The 23,394-nt window shown below is 44.0% G+C and overlaps 1 protein-coding gene across 3 annotated transcripts in view; it reads left to right on the top strand.

Moving 5' to 3' along the window:
* The window catches only part of CPLANE2 (ciliogenesis and planar polarity effector 2), a 30,693-nt gene that overhangs the window by 1,615 nt on the left and 5,684 nt on the right, over positions 1-23,394 (top strand). For all 3 annotated transcript variants that reach the window (XM_029578708.1, XM_029578711.1, XM_029578709.1), the window contains 4 exons: positions 7,673-7,816; positions 11,464-11,616; positions 16,447-16,571; positions 22,398-22,534. In XM_029578708.1, coding sequence (XP_029434568.1) covers positions 7,705-7,816; positions 11,464-11,616; positions 16,447-16,571; positions 22,398-22,534 — 527 coding nt within the window. In that variant the 5' untranslated portion in view covers positions 7,673-7,704. The remainder of the gene's footprint in view (positions 1-7,672; positions 7,817-11,463; positions 11,617-16,446; positions 16,572-22,397; positions 22,535-23,394) is intronic.

Raw genomic sequence — 23,394 nt, 5'->3', positions numbered from 1 at the left:
AAAAAAAAAAAAAAATAAAACCAGTTGCATATCTCTGTTTGTGGGAACTTAAAACCCTATTTCATCCCTTCCATTTCTGCCCAAAGTCATTTAATTCATTGTACTGACCCAATTAACTTTATTTTTTAAGATACTATTTTCATCATTGACCAGTATTAATTTCAGCACAGAAACTCTCCTGTGGTTCCTAGTTTTGATACCATCAGGCCAGGGTTTGATAGGGGAAAAAAGTAAGTAATGGTGCTATTAGATAATACCGCAGCTTTTGACGCACTTGGGATCTCTGAAATGTCTTTTCAAGCCCAAGGCGCACCTCCAATAAAAATGGGTGGCACTTCAGCCTTCATGGATCAGATAGTGCAGGCATGGAGAAGGACCCATGTGGCCAAAGGAAAAGCTAGGAAAGCACTGAAAGTCCCATCAGTATCTCTTCCAAATTTGAAAAGAAAAGGAGAGGGGGGATGGAGAGACGCAGGAACCTGTCACAAGGGAACAGCTCCCTCTATATACAAGTGCAGGAGAAGGGAGAAGTCGGTGTAGTGGGGGCAGCTGGTTCAGTGAGTTATCTTGGCTGCCGCGTGGCTGCCAGAGCTCTTCCACTGCTGCTGCTCCCAGGACTCAGTGAGTCACATTCAGTGCTCGGTATATGTCTCACTCAACCTATGGATAAGATAGAGGCTGTTAGGACTCAAAGGAGGATTCTGTTTGCACTGTGTGCCACGCAAAGCAGAGACCGGCTAACCGTGCCATGCATTCTGCTCATTAATGATGACACTCCAGGGCTCATTCTGAGCTAGGAAGGAGAGACATTGCACATGTCAACATAGACCTTTGGATGCTCATTTACCACTTCTGGTGTCTTGTTGCGAGGTATTGAGAGCAGGACCCAGGTATTGGTCTGGATCTGAACATCAGGCAGTGGTGCCTTTTCTGTGGCACATTGAATCAGCTCTGAAGGCATACTGGCTTAAGTGGTTCTCATCATTCTTAACAGATAGGACCCAGCAAATTGCATCTGCTCTGTTGGCACCCTATTAATTCAGGGGTTCCCAAAGGTTCAGCCCTCTGCAACCCTCTTTAATATTTATCTCTCTCCCCTTTGCAAAATTGTATTCAGTCTGTGTGAATTACAAAATTTACGCCGATGATATCCATTTATTTAATCCAGTCTGACCTACCTGGCCTGAAATATTTCAATTTATATCCATCTGCCTGAAAGCAGTCAAATGTTGCCTGTCATGCAACAAGTTGGCTCTTAAAAGTGACAAGATGGAAATTCTCATTTTAAGCAGGTTTTCCCTGGCTGACATCCCTTCATCCTTTAAATTGGAGGGTCATGAGTTGCAAATTTCAAACCTGGTATGAAATTTTCTTATTTTGGATAGTAGCCTCTCTATGCACTATCAGATAAAATCAATAGTTAAAATTGCTTTTTTTTAAACTGTGCCCTTAGGAGACTGAAACCCCTGAGACTTGCGTACTGTACTGCAGAGTGTCACCTACCTGGGGGTGGACTTGCAGTGCCCTGTACTTTGGCCTGCAGATGGTGCAGACAGAGTGCCACTGCCCAGATTCTCCCAGAAACCAAGATGCATGATCACATCACACTGGTTCTATGTTAACTCCATTGGTTTCCCGTTAAGTGGAGAATTCGGTTTAAACTTGCCATGCTAATCCATAAACTCCTTAATGTTTCAGCACCATGGATTAATGCAGTCTTACACTTCTACAACTCAGTACGCTCTTTGAGTTTAGTCTGTGATTTTCCCACCTAGATGAAACACATGCTCGGGTCTTTTGCAGCCCAAGTTACATATATTCCATTACCACAAGTAAAGCATTTAAAAAGGTTTAAAACCTTCCTGTTTGAATTGGAGTCATAGAGCTTCAGGTAGCATTGTTCACAAGTTTTTTTCCTATGAAGTAACATAGTATTGACAGCAAAAACTAAATGATCCATCTAGTCTGCCCAGCAAGTTTCCTATGGTAGCAACTGCCGTTCCATGCAGGTTACCTCCTGTTTCTGTAAAGGGTAGTAACTGCTGCTCTGTGCAGGTTACCCCAAAATCTTATATACAGGCGTATATAGAAGACAATTCTTTCTAAGTGGTGGTGTGTCTTTTGTTGTGTTTTGTATTTTTATTATTATGTATATCTGTACCCTGCTATGAACACTATTGGAAGCAAGCAAATATATGTTTTTTAAATGAAAAAGTATAGATTTATTAACTTTATCGGCATGACAATTTTGTGTTGCTAAAGTAATATACACAATTAAAATGGTAGGAAAAGAACTTTTTTTTTTTGCTCATTCTTGTCTTGAATTTTTTCTGTCAACTTTGGGAAATGTATCTCTGATCTCGCTGTATTTTGCAGAACCACAAGGGAATGTAATTTTCTATGTCTCCAGTATTGCCCAGGGGGAGAAGCAGAATGCAGCCAGCTGTCTACATATCTAAGGGCAATCAGTGATATAGAAATCTGCTGCTGCTCCTCTGTAGAGTGCAGTGCCAGAGGGCTGCTCTGGGTTGTGGCCTCTGCTTCACCCAGGGCAGAGATTATTGCTGGCACGAGCTCCTTTTGACCCTGGGCCAGTGCTAGCAGCCATGCACCAAATTCTAGTTGCCAGGGTGCCCAGGTGATCAGTATTTCTCCAGCTTTGCCTAGGTGGCTCAAGGTAACCTCACAAGCAATTTTGCTTTCAGATACCATCAAATCTAAGAAACATTGTGGTCATGAAAACATTTTCCTCTTAGCTTGGAGAAGGATGAGCTCACTCATCTAACATTTAGAATTCAAACCATTTTTTCTTGGGGAGAGATCAGATACTGACAACTACAAGAATAATTAAGAGAGGGCTTCCCAAACCTTTAGCCATCATGATCCCACGTGAGCACTTGAAAATTCACATGATCCCAGAAAAGGACCAAAACAAACTAGCAGGGCTGTGATGAACCTCCAACAATCACTCTATTCTCACCCTCCTTGCATACCAGCTGATTTCCCCCCTCTCCAGTCAATCCTTTCTGTCAACCGCCATCTTTCCATCTGATTTCTTATATACCCAACTCTCAGCCCATCCCCTCTCTTTCATCCCTCCAGCCCTTTTCACATCCTCTCAGCTGATCCTCTCACTTCAGTCATTTTTATAACTCAGCTCCTCTGTTATATTCACCATTTGATCTTCTGTCGTTCCACACCCCCCCCACCACCACCATTTTCTATAGCCAATCCCTTTACAGTTGATCCAGCCCTGAAACCTGCATCTGATCCCTCCCTTCAAACAGCAACTCCTCCAAACATCACACTGGGTAGAGTCAACAGCAGCATTTAACTTTAGGCCCAAGGCCAAAGTTGAATGACAGCTGGCAGAAAGAGTGAGCAGGCTGATGACAGGGGCAAGATTTTTCTCTTGGGTAGGTTTAATGTTAGGTGAGGAGAGAAAAGCAGTGGACACCTCAGAGTCCTGTGTACACTCAGCCTACCCCTCCTCTCATGGCTGATCTAAAGCCCGATGGTGATCTGCAGGCAGCAGTGGCATCGGTGCTGAAAGTCAGTACAGACCCTCTGAGCCAGTCGAAGCTCGCAGGTGCAGTAACAGTCTTGATCCCTCCTCACGTAGGGCTTCTGAAACTCATGCAACATGTCCTGCCTCACAAGCCCCACGCTGACTTCCACTGAAAAGCGCTGCCTTGGGAGTCACTTGTGACCTCATTTAAGGACCCAACCCACAGATGGGGAAACCCTGAATTAAAACTTGAAGAGGGCAAAGGCATTCACCCAGGAAATAGGTATTCATCCAGGCAGATTGTCCTGGTTGAAAAATGCACCCCCACCCTTACTGCAGTTTAAAGCACCTGCAGTCTTTATAATTTAACTTTCACCTGAATTAAAGACCTTTCCAAGAGTGTGCTTAGGTCAGGGGGAATTAAAGACCTTTCCAAGTGTGTGCTTAGGTCAGGGGAGGAATGATTTTTACGTATGGCTGTGTTTTTTACCCTCTGATATACCTGCAGAAAGGACACACGTACTTTGCATCTGTTATTTGTAAACAGTTTATTCAAAGCTAATTTTCAAAGAGAAACTACCATGGTAATTTTCATAGTAAAGGATGGCAGATAAAATCCAATTGGCCCATCCAGTCTGCCCAGTTGAGATTTTCTCTGGTTTTCTGCCGCTTTGGGTAGATGAGCATATAATCAAAAAACAGATTTAAAACAAATCAGTACACAATCAAGCTATGGAATCTGTTGCCAGAGGATACAGTCAAAGCAGTTAACATAGTGGGGACCAAAAGAGGGTTGGACAAATTCCTGAAGGAAAAAATAAATTGTTAGGCAGATAGACTTGGGCAAGCCAGTGCTTATCACTGGGCGTGAGATATAAGAAACATCCAATTAGTGGGGATCTTCTGGGTACTTGTGACCAGGAATGGCTACTGTCAGAGAAAGGATGCTAGGTCTGACCCGGCATAGCATTTCTCACAGTATGTTGAAGTGTAAGCTGCCTAGACCACTGGATTGTGCAACTTAATACATTTTTTAATTACATTCTTAACGTTCCATATGCAAACCAACACAGCTCTCCTTATGTCTTAACTGATCTTTCAACTTTTTCTCTACCACTGGCCTCTGTATCTGTTCCAAGCAAGTCTAAAAAAAAAATTATAGTGTTGGCCACCTCCACAGGTGCCTTTTCAGGCTCTGGCATCATCCTCTTTGATTCTTACAAGACCAACACCCAGGCCCTTTTCTGAGCCTTTCCAGGTTTTGTAATAATCCACATAGCCACCAAAATTAACAAGGGTGATGATAACATAAATAATCCCAGTCTCCCATGCTTATTAAAATTTGAGTTTAAGCCATGGTTGCTCTTGGCCTTTTTGGAAGCTCAAGGCCTCTGTACCACTGCTGCTTAGGATTGTAACCATAAGCTACATGTGTACCAGTATGTGTGTGTGTGTAGATTGCAACTGAGCAAGCTTTTGAAACTTGGTCCCAAAACATTTCATGCTCTAATGAGGAAAAGGATTTTTTTTTGTTTGTAGGGCTTTTTTTTTTTTTTTAGTATTTTTCTAAAAATTGTAATATTTATTGACTAAGAGCCAGTATAAGTGAAATGCTTTGTTTTTAAGCCAGACACATAGAGAGAGAAAGTGACTCCCCCCAGGCCCTGCACAGGGAGAGAAACTGATCTGCACACAGTATCAGTGACTTGCCCAGAGTCACACAAGGAGATAGTGACTCACTCACATTTACAGAATCTATGATGCAGGCAAGTCTTGAATTAATGATCTCGGAGGATTCCTGAATCAATGTCCATTGTTCTACTAGATCTCGCTTCCCAACAGGAGGCATGAGACCTGATGATGCACAGCTTTTCTTATAACCTCTGAAAGTTGAAAAAAGAAAGAAATTACAAATATAAAGAGGCAATAATGCAATAACAAATCACTACAATAATAAACCACTCACTGTCCGAAGGATGGGTCCCCGCCAAGGCTAAACAAGCTGTAATTAAACGAATCATAAAAAATAAAGCAGATAGAATCAACAAATGGGACAATTATCGGCCAATAGCCAACCTGTCCTTCGTTGCAAAAGTTCTTGAAAAAGCAGTACTATCACAATTAGAGAACCACCTAGAAGACAATAATATACTATACCCAAAACAATTCAGATTCAGGAAAAATCGCTCAACAGAAACCCTGCTCATTTCATTATCTGACTCTGTACTGCAGAACCCCACATTCTGGTACTAATTGATCTCACAGCAGCCTTCGACACAGTTGACCATACCCTACTCTGCCATCAGATGAGAAAAATAGGAACTGATGGAAAGGTGAACAAATGGGTCTCTTCATTCCTTGAAGGTAGGACACTTCAAGTCAGAATGGGCAATCACATTTCTGACACCTTCCCAACAGATACAGGAGTTCCCCAGGGCTCAGCACTCTCTAGTCAACATTTATTTGCTGCCCTTATTTACATTACTAGGAAATCTAGGAATCAACTTCTTCCTATATGCAGCTGACATACGATTCTACATCCCTTTTGACAAAACCTTTGAAAAAAACTGCGTCAACTCTAGCAACATACGTGAAGGCAATGCAACAAAAACGATCTCAACTGAAACTGACGCTTCACCCAACACCCCCCCCCCCCCCCCTTGAAATTATGTGGCTACGACGTTAATCAAAGCACAACATTAGACTTGGTAAATTTTAACCTCACTCCCTCAGATCAAGTACGGGACCTAGGAATACAGATAGATGAGAACTTCACCATGAAAAGACACATAAGCAAGTTAATGAAACAGGATCCCTACAGGCTAGAAGATGGAAATAAGAAATGTAACTTATATTAACTTTAGGTGTAACATTTCAGCACGGGGGTAACCACCATGGAGAAGCAGCTACTACCCTAAATAACTTTCTCAGCATATGGGATGGACCATTTCTGTCTTTATCTGCTGTCGTTTACTATGTTACAGCTTTACCAGGTACTCTTTGGGATCTGTTGAATACCTGTGACCTGGAGGGACCACTGTCAGAGACAGGATGCTGGGATCAGTGAGCTGACTCAGCATGGCATATTTTATGTTCTTTTGTATGCCAGAGAGGTGGAGAGAGGGAACGTGGTGAGGTGGGGAGGAGTGAAAAGAGGGAAGGTGGTGATGACAGGAAAGGGAAGATGGTGATGCCAGCGGTTGGGGAGGAGAATGAGAGGAAGGTGGCGTTACTAGGGGATGAGAAGGAGAGTGAGAGGATGGTGGTGATACCAGGGGTTGGGAAAGGAAGTGAGAAATAGAAAAGGTTGGGACTCACTGCTTTAAAGAGGCAATCCCATCTCTCTGTCTCAGAGGAGCAGCCAACAGACCCTAGTTCAGTCAAAAAAAACATCAGATTATTAGGAATTATTAGGAAGGGAATGGTTAATAGAACGGAAAATGTCATAATGCCTCTGTATCACTCCATGGTGAGATCGCACCTGGAATACTGTGTACAATTCTGGTTGCCGCATCTCAAAAAAGATATAATTGTGATGGAGAAGGTACAGAGAAGGGCTACCAAAATGATAAAGGGGATGGAACAGATGAGGAAAGGCTGAAGAGGTTAGGGCTGTTCAGCTTGGAGAAGAAATGGCTGAGGGGGGGATATGATAGAGGTCTTTAAGATCATGAGAGGTCTTGAACGAGTAGATGTGACTCGGTTATTTACACTTTCGAATAATAGAAGGACTAGGGGGCATTCCATGAAGTTAGCAGGAAGCACATTTAAGACTAATTGGAGAAAATTCTTTTTCACTCAACGCACAATAAAGCTCTGGAATTTGTTGCCAGAGGATGTGGTTAGTGCAGTTAGTGTAGCTGGGTTCAAAAAAGGTTTGGATAAGTTCTTGGAGGAGAAGTCCATTAACTGCTATTAATCAAGTTTACTTAGGGAATAGCCACTGCTATTAACTGCATCAGTAGCATGGGATCTTCTTAGTGTTTGGGTAATTGCCAGGTTCTTGTGGCCTGGTTTTGGCCTCTGTTGGAAACAGGATGCTGGGCTTGATGGACCCTTGGTCTGACCCAGCATGGCAATTTCTTATGTTCTTATCTTCCTCGGTGCATGAGATACACAGTATTTTTTATTCTCTCTAACTTATTCCTCTTACTTATGAAACAGAATTTTTGAAGCAAGTGTAAAAGACAACAAATATGACCCTTTACCCTGCCCCAGGATCTCTGATAGTCATGGACTGGTACAGCTGTGCTGAGGGTAAAGAATACTTTGGCAGCATTCTGCGCAGGAATAAAAGAAAATTCTTTGGTAAGTTCTTTTATCTTTCCTTGAAAAGTTTTAAACATATAAAGAAGAGAAGTGGTGAGTGGCAGCTAGTGAGGACAGGTAAAATGTGAATGTTTGTGGGCTAGAGCAGTGGTCTCCAACCCTGTCCTGGGGGCCCACTAGCCAGTCGGGTTTTCAGGATAGCCACAATGAATATGCATGAGAGAAAATTTGCATGTCATGGAGGCAGTGCATGCAAATTTTCTGTCATGCATATTCATTGTGGATATCCTGAAAACCCGACTGGCTGGTGGGCCCCCAGGACAGGGTTGGGGCCCACTGGGTTAGAGTGTGCACTGGGCGATAAGGCGGATGGGCTTTAAATAACCACAGATCTCCCTAGGGACATTTGGGCAACAGATATTGCTCTATTACTTGCTCCTTGGATCCTCACCCCTTAATCTCTCCCACAGATACCAGCCTGCAGGGGTATTTACTTATCACTCTCTGATCATGCAAAGATGACATTTGATGGTGATAGAAGTGAGCTTTCGTAGGTTCCTGCTTAATATCTGCTGAAACTGAATTCACAAGCTGTGCCAGGAATTAATCTTCTCAGCCTGAATCAGAGAACCAGCAGTATCTTGACTATAGGTCAGGGCATGAATAGGCACCAGCAAGCCCCGGTTTTGGTAGAGGCAATAAAGGCCATGCCTAAAGTGCCAAATCCTGAAGGCACCACCCCACCATCCAGGCCTGTCGCAGACACAGGAAAAAGCACAGCTGGCTATGCGCTTGAGCCAGTGCCTGCCCACAGTAACAGCCACAAAAAAAAAAACAAAATGTACAGGCCTTGAGCCTATACATGCTCATAAGCCCTGTGTCAACCCCCAACCTCTCACCAGGTGTCCTTAGTAATAGGAAACCTGTATGGGAGGGAAGGAGCAGCTCTGCTGCAGGGCCTGTGAGTGCATACAGGCTTTGTAGGCCCCTTGCAGAGTTTTATTATTTATTTTTTTTTGTGCTTGCTGCTGCAGATTCTGGATCAAGATCCTTTTCAGATGGAGGAGGACACCGAGGGGAGGAGCCAGGCAGGGTCACTTCGGGGAATTCCCTGCCCATGCAGGCTTTTTTTTTTTTTTAACTTTTTATTTATACTATTCAAAATTACAATAAGCGCAATCTATGCTCAGCAGAACAAAGTAGGCCATTTACACAAAAATACAAATGAATAGCCCACTAAGAAAAAAGACCCAAATGAGAGGAGAAGAGACACGTAGGAAAAGAAAAACCAAGCAATAAAGCACAATAAGTTACAATTCTGAATAGTATCGCCAGTGTTTACATAGGAGCAGGGGTGGAAGATATGACCTGAGAAGACCTGTTATCGATAAAAGCTTTTAACTGAGATGGTTCAGAATGGACGTAAGCATTACAAGAATAATAAATCACCCACTTAGCTGGATATCTTAAAGAGAGGGAATCGCCCATTCCAGTAATAGCATCCCTAAGCTGGAGGAAAGTCTGAGTGCTTATAAACATCTGGAAAAATCCAAACCTTATGCCCCATAAATATGAACCGTGTGTTGGGAAAAAAAAACAAGCACAAAATAAGATTTTTCTCACCCGCAGATGAACCAAGTAACCAGTAAAGCAGCCCGTTCTTCCATAACATGTGTAGCTTGGTCTAAAAATTCTGTCAAATTCAGTCCAACATTTGGAACTGAATCACCAGTCACCTCTCGAGCTCCTTCTCTTAAAAGGTAAATAATACATTTTAGTTACAGAAGGAAGGGAATCCTCTGAGATCACAAGCCCTTCCTCAATGTATTTATTTAGTAATTCAGAAGGAGACAGGAGTGGATACTTGGGAGAACTGAGAAAACGTAAATGTAATACTGCAGATAAATGTTCTAGTATCTCAATTCTCCTATGTATTGACAAATTATCTTTAATAGAAGCCACCTTAAAGTCTTGAAAGGAAGTATTTAGAGCCTCTAAGCGTTCAGTTCTGTGACCTTGATTAACAGAAGTTGATTGTAGCACATCTATTTATCCTTTAGTAGTCTCCAAAGAGGAAGAGAATTCAGAAAAATGTTTACCTGCAGTCTTCTCGGGACAGACTATCGCTTTCCATACGTCTTTTAAAGTTATGGAATCGGGTTTGGTCAGGCTGGACTTCCAAAGGGCACCTGAACCGCTAGAAGAAGTTCCAGGAACAAAATCCATATTTTACCACCAGAAGAGGAACGTCCAGAAGGCCCCGGGCCCCAGAAGCTGAGAAGGCGGGAGGCAATGATCAGGGCTCAAGGATGTTTCCATTTAACTGCCATCTCTCTAGCAGACTCAGCACCCGATGTTGACTCTGCCATAATACTGGGAAGAAGAGGGCAGGGAGGGACATAGCTGACCCTTTCTCTTAACCATTTCAGTAATAAGAAATAGGAAAACTACCTGGAAAGTAAAAAAAAAAAAAAAACCCAAAACAAAACAACCCCTCACAAATAGTCGACACCTGCTTTGTAGAAGATCCCCGCCTGGAGTGTGCCCCTTAGGTGCGCGTCGCAGGGCGCCTCCTTTTACCAGCTGCTTGGCCCCTCCAAAGTCAGAGGCGCTAGCTGGGGGGGGGGGGGGGGGAGCTTGGAGCCCCGGGACACAGAGCAGGGCAAGGTAAAATTCTCCCCACTCCTCCCCCATGCTTGTGGATCTTTGATCCCCCTGGGCAGCAGCACCTTTCTTTGGAGCTGCTGTTAGCGCACACGGTGGAGAAGAACATTTTGAGGTGCAAAGAGGGAGTGAGATGGAAATCTTGGGAATGTCCAGGAGACCTTAAGTTTCACAGCACCTAAGGAATACTATGGACCGTGACAGGCTTACAAAAGGCCTTGGTAGTAGTAATTCTCATTTTATACCTGGCTGATGGGCCGATACAGTAAAGTCTGTGGGAGAGCGGGCGAACCGGCCACTCGCCGGTGCGCACAATTCAGTATTTAAATTAGGTCCGGCGGTAGATCTGGGTAAAAGGAGGCGCTAGGGACACTAGCGTGTCCCTAGCGCCTCCTTTTTGACAGGATCGGCGGCTGTCAGCGGGTTTGACAACCGACGCTCAATTTTGCAGGCGTCTGTTCTCGAGCCCGCTGACAGCCACGGGCTCGGAAACCAGACGCCAGCAAAATTGAGCATCCAATTTTCGGCCCGACAGCCGCGGGCCGAATTCAATTTTTTTACTTTTTTTACTTTTCAGGACCTCCGACTTAATATCGCTATGATATTAAGTCGGAGGGTGCACAGAAAAGCAGTTTTTACTGCTTTTCTGTGCACTTTCCCGCTGCCGGAAGAAATTAGCGCCGACCTTTGAGTCGGCGCTAATTTCTGAAAGTAAAATGTGCGGCTTGGCCGCACATTTTACTTTCTGTATCCCGCGCCATCAACACCTAATAGGGCCATCAACATGCAAATGCATGTTGATGGCCCTATTAGGTGCCACGGGTTGGACGCGCGTTTTCCTCCCCTTACTGAATAAGGGGTAAGGGAAAACGCACGTCCAATAGCAAGCTAACAGTGCGCTCCGTCGGAGCGCACTGTACTGTATCGTCCTGTGAGTTAGATAATTTCCGGGAAATATGGATTGACTCCCCTTTATTGTTTAAGCTCTTTAGGAAAACTGTCTGCTGCGTTTCCTTTTGCAGGACTGATTGAGAGGCCCGTGCTCCCTCCACAGGTGGCTGCAGATACTGCCAGCTATAAGATTTTTGTCTCTGGGAAAAGTGCTGTGGGCAAGACCGCCATGGTGGCAAAGTTGGCGGGACTGGAGGTTCCCAGTGTACATCATGAAACTACAGGTAATGATTGTATGAGACACAGTGTTAGTGTACAAGAGGGAATATACGTCTGTCACTAATAGAGAGAATACTGGAAGAATGAAATCTTTAGATTTAAACATCTTTATGCAAAGGTTTTGATGGTGAAATCAAATGTAGGGGGTCATTTTCAGTAACCTGGGGTATTGCAATGTCCACACATACCTTCTAGCTAGTTTTTAGAGGAAAATGCCCTGGGTAGTTTCCCCTTGAAAATTAGCAACCGGTACACTTTATACCTCTTATTTCTGCAAGTAGCTCATGGCAGGTTAAACAGTGCATGTCCTTTAGAAAAGTAAATGTGCATGTGCTCTTCCTCTCTCAATCTAAGCACACTTTTGGGAACAGCTTGTTATAACCTGGCTAAAAGTGCATACACTGTAAGAGTCCAGATACACTTCTGTTCTCTGTGAGTGGGACAGCAGTCTCCCCATTCAAATAACTTTTTCAAAATTGTCTTCCTTACGTGCATTTGCGGGGAGAGGCAACAGGCATGAATGTACTTAAAACGGTGTCGGGAAAAAGCTTCTCACACAGCAGCTGAAACCCATTTCTTTTTCCTGTGGACTAGCAGGACGTAGCCTCCCATGGGGGTGACATCATCTGATGGCACCGCATCATTCAGAGCTCAGAAAGCCCGAGAAAGTCTGTCTGACTATGTGCAGGGATTTCTGCTCAGCCACTCCCACTGCGAGCCTTCTCAAAAGCCGCTCATCATGACATTTTCCAGTATTCTTTATTTTATATAAAGTATTTATTTATTTAGACAACTTATATAGTTTAATTTATTTTTGTTTTTTGGTTGCGAGTCTCAAAATGTTTTAAGTTAGGATTCAATAAAGTACACAAAGGTGACGGCCCACACCACGAAATAATCAAAAATAGGGCAGAGAGAATCTCAAATGTCCTTCAACGAATGTCGGTATAAAAAAGTTAATAAATAAAATAAAAATAAATAAATTCTGAGTACTTGGAGAGTAAATGGAGATCATTCATGGTTTCATTAGGTCTCTTTGGGGAGGGCGGGGGGGGGGAGGGGGTATTAGAGGTAATTGGGGGGGACGGACGGATAGAACAGATTATTGTAAAAAGGGTGTGACAGTTGCTTCACCAGCACTTTGCTTGTTTTGGAAGTATTTCTGATTTTCTGTCTATGATGATATGCTGTGTTTGTTCCTGTACTGTTTTGTGAACCACCCAATAAAAACCGTTTACACAAAAAATAAATAAATAAATAAATTTTAGGAGGTCATTTACTAAGCATTTTTCCTATAGACACAGAATGGGAGAAAAGCCTTAGTAAACACACCCTTTAGATTCAAAGCAGATTTTATTTATTATAATCCAGATGTATCAATAGATATTCCAAATTCATAAAGGGTTACGCAGTCCCCCGACACAGACCGTGTTTCGTACATTACATGCGTTGGGTGGAACCCAAAATCGAAACAGAGATAAATAGGCAATATCAATAATAAGGACAATGCAAAGCAAACACATCATGACTGTCTAAAGAAATATACAAGGATATTCTTACCATGATCTTTTAAGTATGACAATGTAGAACAACAGACGAACTCTGATAATAAAATATAAAATTGTATAAATTCAGATATGTTGTACATAAGATATGAAATTACGAACATAAGAAATTGCCATACTGGGTCAGACCAAGGTCCATCAAGCCCAGCATCCTGTTTCCAACAGTGGCCAATCCAGGATATAAGAACCTGGCAAGTACATAAACATTAAGTATATCCCATGCTACTTATGCCAGTAATAGCAGTGGCTATTCCCTAAGTCAGCTTGATTAATAGCAGTTAATGGACTTCTCCAAGAACTTATCCAAAACCTTTTTTGAACCCAGCTACACTAACCACATCCTCTGGCAACAAATTCTAGAGCTTAATTGTGCGCTGAGTGAAGAAACATTTTCTCTGATTAGTTTTAAATGTGCTACTTGCTAACTTTATAGAGTGCCTCCTAGTCCTTCTATTATCTGAAAGAGTAAATAACCAATTCACATCTACCCGTTCTAGTCCTCTCATGATTATAAAACCTCTACCCCATATCCCCCCTCAGCCGTCTCTTCTCCAAGCTGAGCAGCCCTAACCTCTTTAGTCTTTCCTCATAGGGGAGCTGTTCCATCCCCTTTATCATTTTGGTCACCCTTCTCTGTACTTTCTCCAGTGCAATTATATCTTTTTTGAGATGTGGCGACCAGAATTGTACACAGTATTCAAGGGGCGTTCTCACCATGGAGCAATACAGAGGCATTATGACATCCATAGTTTTATTTACCATTCCCTTGCTAATAATTCCTGACATTCTGTTTGCGTTTTTGACTGCTGCAGCACACAGTGTATTATCCACTCTGATGCCTAGAACTTAAGATAAAAAACTTTAAGTAACTGACTCACCACAGGGTTCAATCAATGCAAATTGGATGCAATGAACAAAGCTTTAAGGCATCCAATCTGTAGCACATTGATAAGAGAGCATATATTAAATAACCTAATAAAGACTCTAAAAGGGCATACTAAATAGAACTACAATTCAGTTATTAAGAACAGTTCATTATAAATTGAAAGAGCAAACATTGTAAAAACAAGTAAAGCAGTCTGGGGACAATCAATGTTAAACCAAAAAATGGGATTAAATTAAATGAAGATCCCCCTCACATTGGTTTATAAAGCCAGCACTGATGTTAAAGAAGGAATATTTATAAACTCTATAGGATTGGAAAAGCTTTAAGACCTCCAAAAGGGAGATTCAAGGGGGAAACAATGTAACAGACTCAAATGTTATCATGATACTAAAAATAAATGTAGCAAATATCAGAAACCTTGAAGCGACTGTACATTATAATGAATAAAGAGACAGACTGGCCCTGTATCTGGAGGGCAGCGCGAGTGCATAACAAAAAAAAATAAAAAGCAGTGTTTTGCGGATTCTGTTGGAAAAACGCACAGAAAAAAGTGAGATTGAAAAACGGAGACTCAGAGATCGGCAAAAGTGAGCAAATAAGGGGTTGAGTAACTTATGGGGAAAGACCAGGATTTAGCATGAAAAAGAGGCAGAAAAGAAGCCTTACCAAGCGTTAGGGCTGTTTCAAAGGCAAGAATGATACATGGGCAGCCGCTCGCACGGGAGGGGGGGGGTGCCAAGGTTAGGGATCACGTGACAGAAAGTGTCTGTCAGGGAAGAGGCACCGCCCCCAGTGAGCACGTCCTATGGAACCTTCCCACCCCCCCCCCATTTTCAGCATTTATAGACCCGCGTGCGAAATCCATATAGTAAGAATTTCTAGTCCATATGGAATTAAACTAGTACGTAAGGCAATGAATATTGATATTTACAAACAAAATGGTAGTTTTATCATCTTAGTCTGTGGCTTGTTTTAAGTATCACGCATACTCTTGTTTGATTTATTCTTCATGACACAATTATTATTTTTGTCCCGTTTTTTTGTGGTTCTGTCTAATCTGATGTTTTTAAGTTAAATTATGTGTGTTTTTGAAAAGCTATGTTTTTAATTCACTTTTGGATTTCTTTTCTACCCCTAGTATGGTAATTTTCAAAGGCATATACCTAGGTAAATGAAATATGTGCCTATGGAAAATGACATATAACCGCTTCGGGGCGCCATACGGACGTATGCAATGTATCTGCCCCATGACGAATACGTATCCTGAATGCAACGTATGGCGTCCCTCTGCACATCCCTATCACTTAGAGAATAGCCACTGCCATTAGCAATGGTTACATGGAATAGACTTAGTTTTTGGGTACTTGCCAGGTTCTTGTGGCCTGGATTGGCCACTGTTGGAAACAGGATGCTGGGCTTGATGGATCCTTGGTCTGACCCAGTATGGCATTTTCTTATGTTCTTATGTTCTTATGACTGAGCTGAAAATTGCCTGCTTCAAATGTAAGTAAAAGTGCATATGGATTCCATGGCAGCCACAATAAAAGGAGGCATCTTGTGGATGTGTTGAGGTCATAAAGGAAAACAGCATACTTTTTAAAATAAAATAAAAGCGTGCTTCTTACTGCTGACTCCACCCCTGCCCCTCTCCCCGGGATGCCACTGCTCAGGCCATGGAAAAGCACACATGAAACTGGGTTATAGGCATAGTTTTATGCACCCAGAGCCCCGGCCGATTTTGTAACGGCATGAAACCTGGTTTTATGTACATAAATTGCTTTGAAAATGACCCCTTAATGTGCAGCATTAAAACTGTGGACAAACACTTTCTGTTTGAGGTTTTATTGCTTTGCTTGTAGTGCATCGTAAGTCCCAGACAGAAACGGAGGAGAACCACTGCTCTGTGCTCAATTTAGTGAACTGTATTAAGTGGTCGTGTTCATGGCAGCTTGGGTTTGGATCTTTTGAGGTTTAATTACTCGCCTTTCCAAATCTGAGCTCAAGACGAGGAAGAAATTCGGTTACAGTTGGTAGTCCTACAGTCTAAGTTGTACCTGAAGCAATGAAGGGTGAAGTGACTTGCCCACATTTACATGGCGGCATCAGCAAGAGAAGTGGGAGCCTGGCTTGCCTGGTTCTCAGCCCATTGATCTGACCACTCCATCTGCTTCCCTGATCTATGCAGCCTTTTAGCGGTGCCTTGGACCAAAAGCGTCACAGTATCAGACGCTTTGACCAGGTTAAAATATGTTAGAACAAACCTGTAATTAGGTCTCTTTCTGAAGAGACTTAGCCAGACGCGTGTTCTCCTTGGATGTAGAATTTGCAGGAAGTGCTGAGGAGAGGATGATAATAATAAAAACTTTAATCGATTCTTGTTTCAGGAATCCAGACAACGGCAGTCTATTGGCCAGCGAAGCTCAAAGGCAGTGCCCGGGTGCTTATGTTTAAGTTCCAGTTCTGGGACTGTGGAGAAGCAACGCTGAAGAAGTTTGATCACATCCTTCCTGTGAGTTAGGAAGGGAAGGGCACAGCCTCCTGGGTTTTAATCTTTTAATCTTATTGATACTTGATGGGTCAGTATGTGCCTGCATGTCTCAGAGAACAGCAAAAACGCAAGAGAACATTTCAAAACTAACTAAAGAGAGAGTGGATTTTATGAAAAAAGCTATTTATCTTCAAGGGATGATCAGGTTGTGGAATGTAGCATTATTGCCTTCTTTTTAAAAGACAAATGGATAATCACACGAGCATCTTAATGAACTTGAGTACATAGTATATACATGGGGGTATAGTATGTTTGTTTGTTCATTTATATATTTTTTAACAGTATTTATAAATTGCTTTGCAGATTAAAAATTGCCCAAAGCAAAACATAACACAGAAATAAAACCAAACAAAATATAACAAATACAAAAAAACCCATAAGTCCTCTCACATCTGCCCCTTTACCTGGTATCTCAGAAACTGCTATTCCAGATACATTTTTAGGTATTACATGCTGAAGACATCAACCATATTTTTAATTTCTTGTGAAATTTCAGCAGCTCCCTTTCCTCTCTTAACTCCAAGGGGAAGGGCATTCTCCGAGGACAAACAAGATGGCGGTCCTCACACTTGGGTGACATCATCCGATGGAGCCCAGAACAGAGCTTTGATTTCAAAGATTCTAGAGCTTTCAGCATGCTCTACTGAGCATGTGCAGCTGTAGCCCCCCCTCCCTGTCTCTGAGCTCCTCGGTCTTTCTTTTTCCATGAAGCAGTGTGGTCACGGGTTCAGCTTTGTTCTCCTCACAGCTAAGGCTGTGACAGTTCTGGAGCTGCAAGCAGCTGATTTTTCAGGTAGAACCTTGGTGCTTTTTTATTTTCCTTCACTTCCCTTACAGTAGTTTAGGTTTGATTTGTTGCTTCTCTCTCTTTTTAGCACTTCTCTGTCGGCGTCATGGCAGGCCTCATGCACTGTGCAGCCGACAGAGGTTTTCCCCTTAATAAATAATGCTGCATCTGCAGCTTATTCCCTGTCTTTTCCTTAACTTGTCTGTTTTTTGCCTTTGTCAGATGTCTCTTCACAGTGGTAATGTGCAATCTGTTGTGGTCTGAGTAGGCATTTGGCCTGGGTTGCCTGAGTTCCTACCCAGACAGGAATCCCAGGAAATTCTGTTCGACCACTGGGTATCGACAGAGGCTCAGACAGTGGAGAAATTCAGGACTAGATGTTCCCATGGGGAGGAGAACTCACCTTCCCCATACCACAGGGAACTAGTCTCCTTGGCTGGTGCCCTGGATGATGTGGCCTCCCCTCCTGTATGTCAGATCAATCTGGCAATGCATCTCTTTTAGAGAGAGGGTGAGCAGAAGCCTGGGCGATCAGCTTCGCTGATACACCATTGGTGCCATGCTCGGAATTGGTTCCCTGTGCAATTGCATGCCAGAGCACTGATGGCCCTAGGAGTTACATAGAAACATAGAAATGACGGCAGAAGAAGACCAAACGGTCCATCCAGTCTGCCCAGCAAGCTTTCACACTTTTTTTCATCGAGTTCATCGAGCACCGGGGTGCCGTGGTTGCCATTTGAATACTAGGGGCGGCATCGAGGGCTATGGCTGCCATCGAGCACCATGGATGCTCTTGTGCTGTGGACACTAGGGCATCATGGATGCCAGTTGGCATCCTGGATCAAGAGCCAAGGACATCATCATGTCCTAGAGACGCCATCAATGCCATTGAGCGTCATAGAGGACATAGTGCACTGTGGGGTACCTTCAAGGCCAGCGAATGGCACAAGCATTATCACATGCCATGGGCGCAATTGATGCCCTCAATGCCTTCTAGCAGCATGGGGGCTGTCGAGCACCATGGCATGGCGGCATTGAATACCGAGGGCACCATCGAAGGGCATGGTGTTACACTACCATCGAGTACTGTGAGCACCATTGTCATCTTTGGCACCATATAAGCCTTCAACACCAAGAGCCTTGACAGCAGTCGGGTACCAAGGTTGCCCTCACTGCAGACAAGCACCAGAGACACCATCACATGCCTTGGTCGTCATCAGGCACCTCAACATGGTATGCCATGGATGCATCAAGCAGCATGGGTAGCTTGGATGCCATCGGCCACCATGGCCACCAATGGCACTATTGTCTGCCTATCGTGAGCATAGAGTGCCATGTTTACCACAAGCACCTGGGCGCCATCGAGCACCTGGGTTGCTCCCACGCACCTTGGTTGCTGTCATGCCATGGATGTTGTCAGACGCCATGGCTGCCATTGCATGCCAGGTGCATCAATGGGTGTTGGCAGCACCCTACATGTTGTTGAGCACCACAGGTCTCCTCACTGTCGGGCGTGTAGGCTTTATGGAAACCATGGAGGTGTTGCCATCAAAGGGTGCCTTCAAGTGACATAGGGTGATATAGTTGGTGCAGTTGCTCTCGTTTGAGCGTGGTGAGCGCTGCTGGCACCAGGGTGTGTAATTGGGACAGTGGAGTGCCGACAGTGGAGTTGCCTTTGTCGAGAGCTGTCTATGTCTCTGTCTCCCAGGTGCACCACTGGGGTGCTACCATAACTGTTGGCACCATGGAGTGCCAGATTTTCGTAAGTGTTGGCACTACCTCATCACCATAGGTACAGTCACTGACATTCCTGTTGTGGGTGATGCTCATTGCATGTGGTAGGTATCACATAGAGCGTTCACAGTATCGTGCAGTGCACCAAACCTGCGCTTACAATGATATACTTCCATGCCAGACTGCCTGTGCTGTGTGGCATTGCAGAGGCTCTTGAGCGCAATCAGGAGCAAATGACAGGTTGTGTCAAGGGCACTTTTTAGTGCCTTCATGTGTCTGGCACCTGGGGGTGCTATTAGACACCAATGGTGACACCTTTCACACGGTCCACTGCTGCTGTTTTTGTGCCCATCTAGGTAATGGCATGACCTGCTAGGCCCTCAGGTGTTGCATCTTTCCATGTATGCACATTACTTTTGACTTGATGGAGTATCACAGTGTGGGTGCACAGCGCTGCTGTTGCAGGATTCAGCAAATGTGTTCTTCCGGTGCGCCTAGAGGTCTTGGCCAAGAGTACGAGAGGTGCTTTCAGTAGTTTCCCGCTCGGTTCCTTCCTTTCTGCTCAGAGAACGGGTTGTTTTTCACAGCCCATTCTCCGGACTGGCTTAGCCTCTGAGTGGCAGCTGCCCTCCTGTTTTTGCACAGGATCTGAAAACCACCCATCAGGAGCTCGCGCTTCCCTTTTGCACTATTGTGCAATGGGGATGCCTTGTAGCGGGTGATGAACTACTCAGATTGGGAATCCTCATAGGGCTGGGGATTCTCTCTCTTGTGGAAATCTTCTCCCCAGTAGCAGAGGAGCATTCCTCTCTCATGGACGGAGTGAATATTTGGATACCCGCTAGGCACATCATGCATAGTTTCACTTCGTACCACTCTTACTCATTGGTGTTGAGTTGGGTGGCACTCTACCTATGAGGGGAGGTTTTTCCTCCCTCTATTTCTTCACTGGCATGTTTGCCTCTGACAGCTTGAACTATCTAGGGTGACTTGGATCGGGGGTGGAGGATCACGCAAAAGCGGCTCACCACGCTTATTGCAGTCACGGGTTCTTTTCTCTTTTAGAGGTGACCCTGTCAGTAGACGCATTCATTGGCAGACACGGCAGTCCTATACATGCAGACATTTCTGCTGGTATGCTGCGTTATCAGGTGGAACGAAAGGTTATCTTGAGTCATAGGTTTGATACCTAGGCTTGATTGGTGGGCAGTCTGCTCTGTGGATCAGACTGCTCCTTCTCTGGTACCCTCAGGGTTTCCAGATCAGCGAGGAAGTCCTCTTCCACAGGGGCTGCCTCTTGCAGCATTTCTGTTTTTGCTCTCAGGTTTATGGACTTCTTTCTCAGTTGTTCTCATCCTGCTGAAGTGTAGAACTCAGTATTTTTACTGAGGGGAGATGGGTCCGGTGGGCTGTACCTGTCTCAGCAGCAACTCTCTGCTGGGATTGGCAGGGGGTTTGTATTTTTGGGAAGTCTCCCATCTGTATTTTCCACAGTCTGGAGGCTGTCTCCTTTGTCTGGCAGCTCAGGGGTCTGCCCCCTTGTGTTGTTCACCTGTTTTGACTTTGTCAGACACAAGCCAGGGGGCGTATGGGAGTGGTCACACGTACCTTCATGGAATGATATGTGATCCTTTCCCTGCTTTGGCCAGCTTAGCGGCTGAGATGTTTCCTTTCCGCCTGGTTTCCCTTGATGGTGAAGTACATCATTCGGCTGAGTTTTGGCACTGGCTCACTGCCCTGCTTAGCATCTTGCCTGGGACTCCCTGGGGGAGAGGTAGCCCCTTCATTCCTCAGCACTTGAGATGTTTATCCCATCTGACCTTGTACTTGTAGAAGCTCGGCGGGTGGGATCTGCTGCAGACCCGGATACTTCTTTCCGCTGCTTCTCTGGGCAGACGTGGATTCCATGCCTGCTGTTCTTTTTTTTTTTTTTTTTTTTACATACTTTGGGCATTACTCTGCGTCCCCAATCTGTCTTGTTACTCAGCTGATAATAAACTGCAGTTTTTCTTTCTGCTGGGCTCTCCAGCCCCAGCTGATTTTCAGTTGTCTTGTGACCCGCACACAAAAAATAAAACTTTGCAGTCTTGATCCAAGAATATTTTCTCTTGCACTTGGAAATTTGTGCCTTTGCCCGTACCCTCTGGGTCCTAGTCCTATTGGTTCACTGTTAGGAAGCCCTTGACTGTGTTTTGGTTGCCCCAGGCTCGCATTACGCCCTGCCTTCAGAAGCCTTGCATATTGGAGTTTCTGTCTCTTGTCTGTTGTCCAGTCTCTTTGAGGTAAAAAAAACCCCAACTCTTTTCCCTTTTGGAGCCCTCACTGAAAAAAAAAAAAGGGGGTGGGGGAGGGAATAGTGATGATTCTGCACTAAATGGTTTCCCTTCTTTTTCCTGTTTTTCAGCAGTCTCTAGCATGGGAATCGACCCTGTGTAAGGACGGTCATCCTGCTGGTCCCCTGAGAAAGCAGAGTTGTTTACCTGTAACAGGTGTTCTCAGAGGACAGCGGGATGTCAGTCCTCCTGCCTCCCCTGGGAGTTGGTTTTTCCATGTATTTGCTGTATCATGGTCTGAGGGACTTTGCCTGATGGTTGGGGAGGGGGCTACAGCTGCACATGCTCAGTAGAGCGCGCTGAAGGCTCTAGAATCTTGGAGGTCAAAGTTCTGTGCTGGGGTCCATCAGATAGCATCACCCATGTGTGAGGGCTGACATCCTGCTGTCCTCGGAGAACACCTGCTACAGGTAAGCAACTCTGCTTTTCACCAGCTTAGTAAAGTGGCAGAGAATGCCCTATTCTGTGAATGTACGTGGTAAAACGTCCTAGCCGAGGGTAACTGCAATAAGGGGTAGATTTTAAAACGTGTGTGCGTAACGCTTTGAAAATCCCGCCCTAAATGTTTTGCATTAGATCTCAAATTTCTGCCAGTCTCATGCCCTTTCCCTCACCCCCACTCAGCCAATATACCTCAGTACTGAGCTGTAACATGCCCTGCTATTACAGCCCTGACTACCTCTTACAAAGACCATTGGTGTGCCTGTGTCTGTCTCGATCTGGGCAACCAGCCCTTCAGTTAAAGTACTTGATGTTAAGCGTGCATGCAAGGAAATCTTTATAGGTATTTGCTGTTGCTATACCCACAGTGTGTGTGTGTGTGTGTGTGTGTGTACAACTCTCACTGTAAGGTATAGGAATGGAGCAAGAAACTGACATCAATTACAAATTAGCTAATGTCTTCCTCATCCATGTCTCCTCCTGTCCTCTTAGGCCTGTAAAGAGAAGGCAGATGCAGTTTTGTTTCTCTTCTCTTTCACCGACAGATCGTCCTTTAATGACTTACCCAATCAGATCTCCCGTGTCGTAGAGGACTCTGAAAATCTTGTCAAAATTGTGATTGGTTCTAAGTATCCTTTAGATGGTTTCATCTCTCCACACACACCTTTTCACTTTGTTTTCATTTATGACTTATATAACATTCCCACACAGGGAAAGCGGAGTAAAGAGCACACACATTTAGATAAGCAACAGAATAATGTGCGGCAATTAATTATACTGGACAATATCACTTTAGCAAAAACAATAATTTTTAATTCTATGTGTGCACACAGCAGCTGTGCACAAAGGTTCAATGTCAGAGTCAAATGTTGATTAAGAGAGCCGCACATTATTCTGTTGTTGGTTATATATCATTCCACCAGACAGCCTGCTCAATGTGGTGTACAGCCATATGGTATACAACACATGTAACCTGAGAACATGAGAATATAGGAACATAAAATTTGCCATACTGGGTCAGACCAAAGGTCCAGGTTTCCAACAGTGGTCAATCAAGGTCACCCGTACCTGGCAGTGGATTTCCCCAAGTCCACCTTAATAATGATTTATGGACTTTTCTTCCAGGAACTTATCCAAACCTTTTTAAAACCCAGCTACACTAACAGCTTTCACCATATCTTCTGGCAACGAATTCCAGAGTTTCATTATGCATTGAGTAAAAAAAAATATTTTCTCCTATTTGTCTTAAATGTATCACCTAGTAACTTCATTGAATGTCCCCTAGTCTTTGTGCTTTTTGAAAGAGTATACAACTGATTCATGTTTATCCATTCCACTCAATATTTTATAGACCTCTCATCTGCCTCTTTTCCAAGCTGAAGAGTCCGAACATCTTTAGCCTTTCCTCATAGGAGACTCGTTCCATGCCCTTTATCACCTTGGTTTATTTTATTTATTTATTTATTTGATTTTATATACCGACAATCGT

Source organism: Rhinatrema bivittatum, chromosome 15 (assembly GCF_901001135.1).
Source record: "Rhinatrema bivittatum chromosome 15, aRhiBiv1.1, whole genome shotgun sequence".
Taxonomy (NCBI): Eukaryota; Metazoa; Chordata; class Amphibia; order Gymnophiona; family Rhinatrematidae; genus Rhinatrema; species Rhinatrema bivittatum.
Note: the sequence above shows the minus strand (reverse complement) of the source record. Positions and strands in the feature narration are given on the sequence as shown.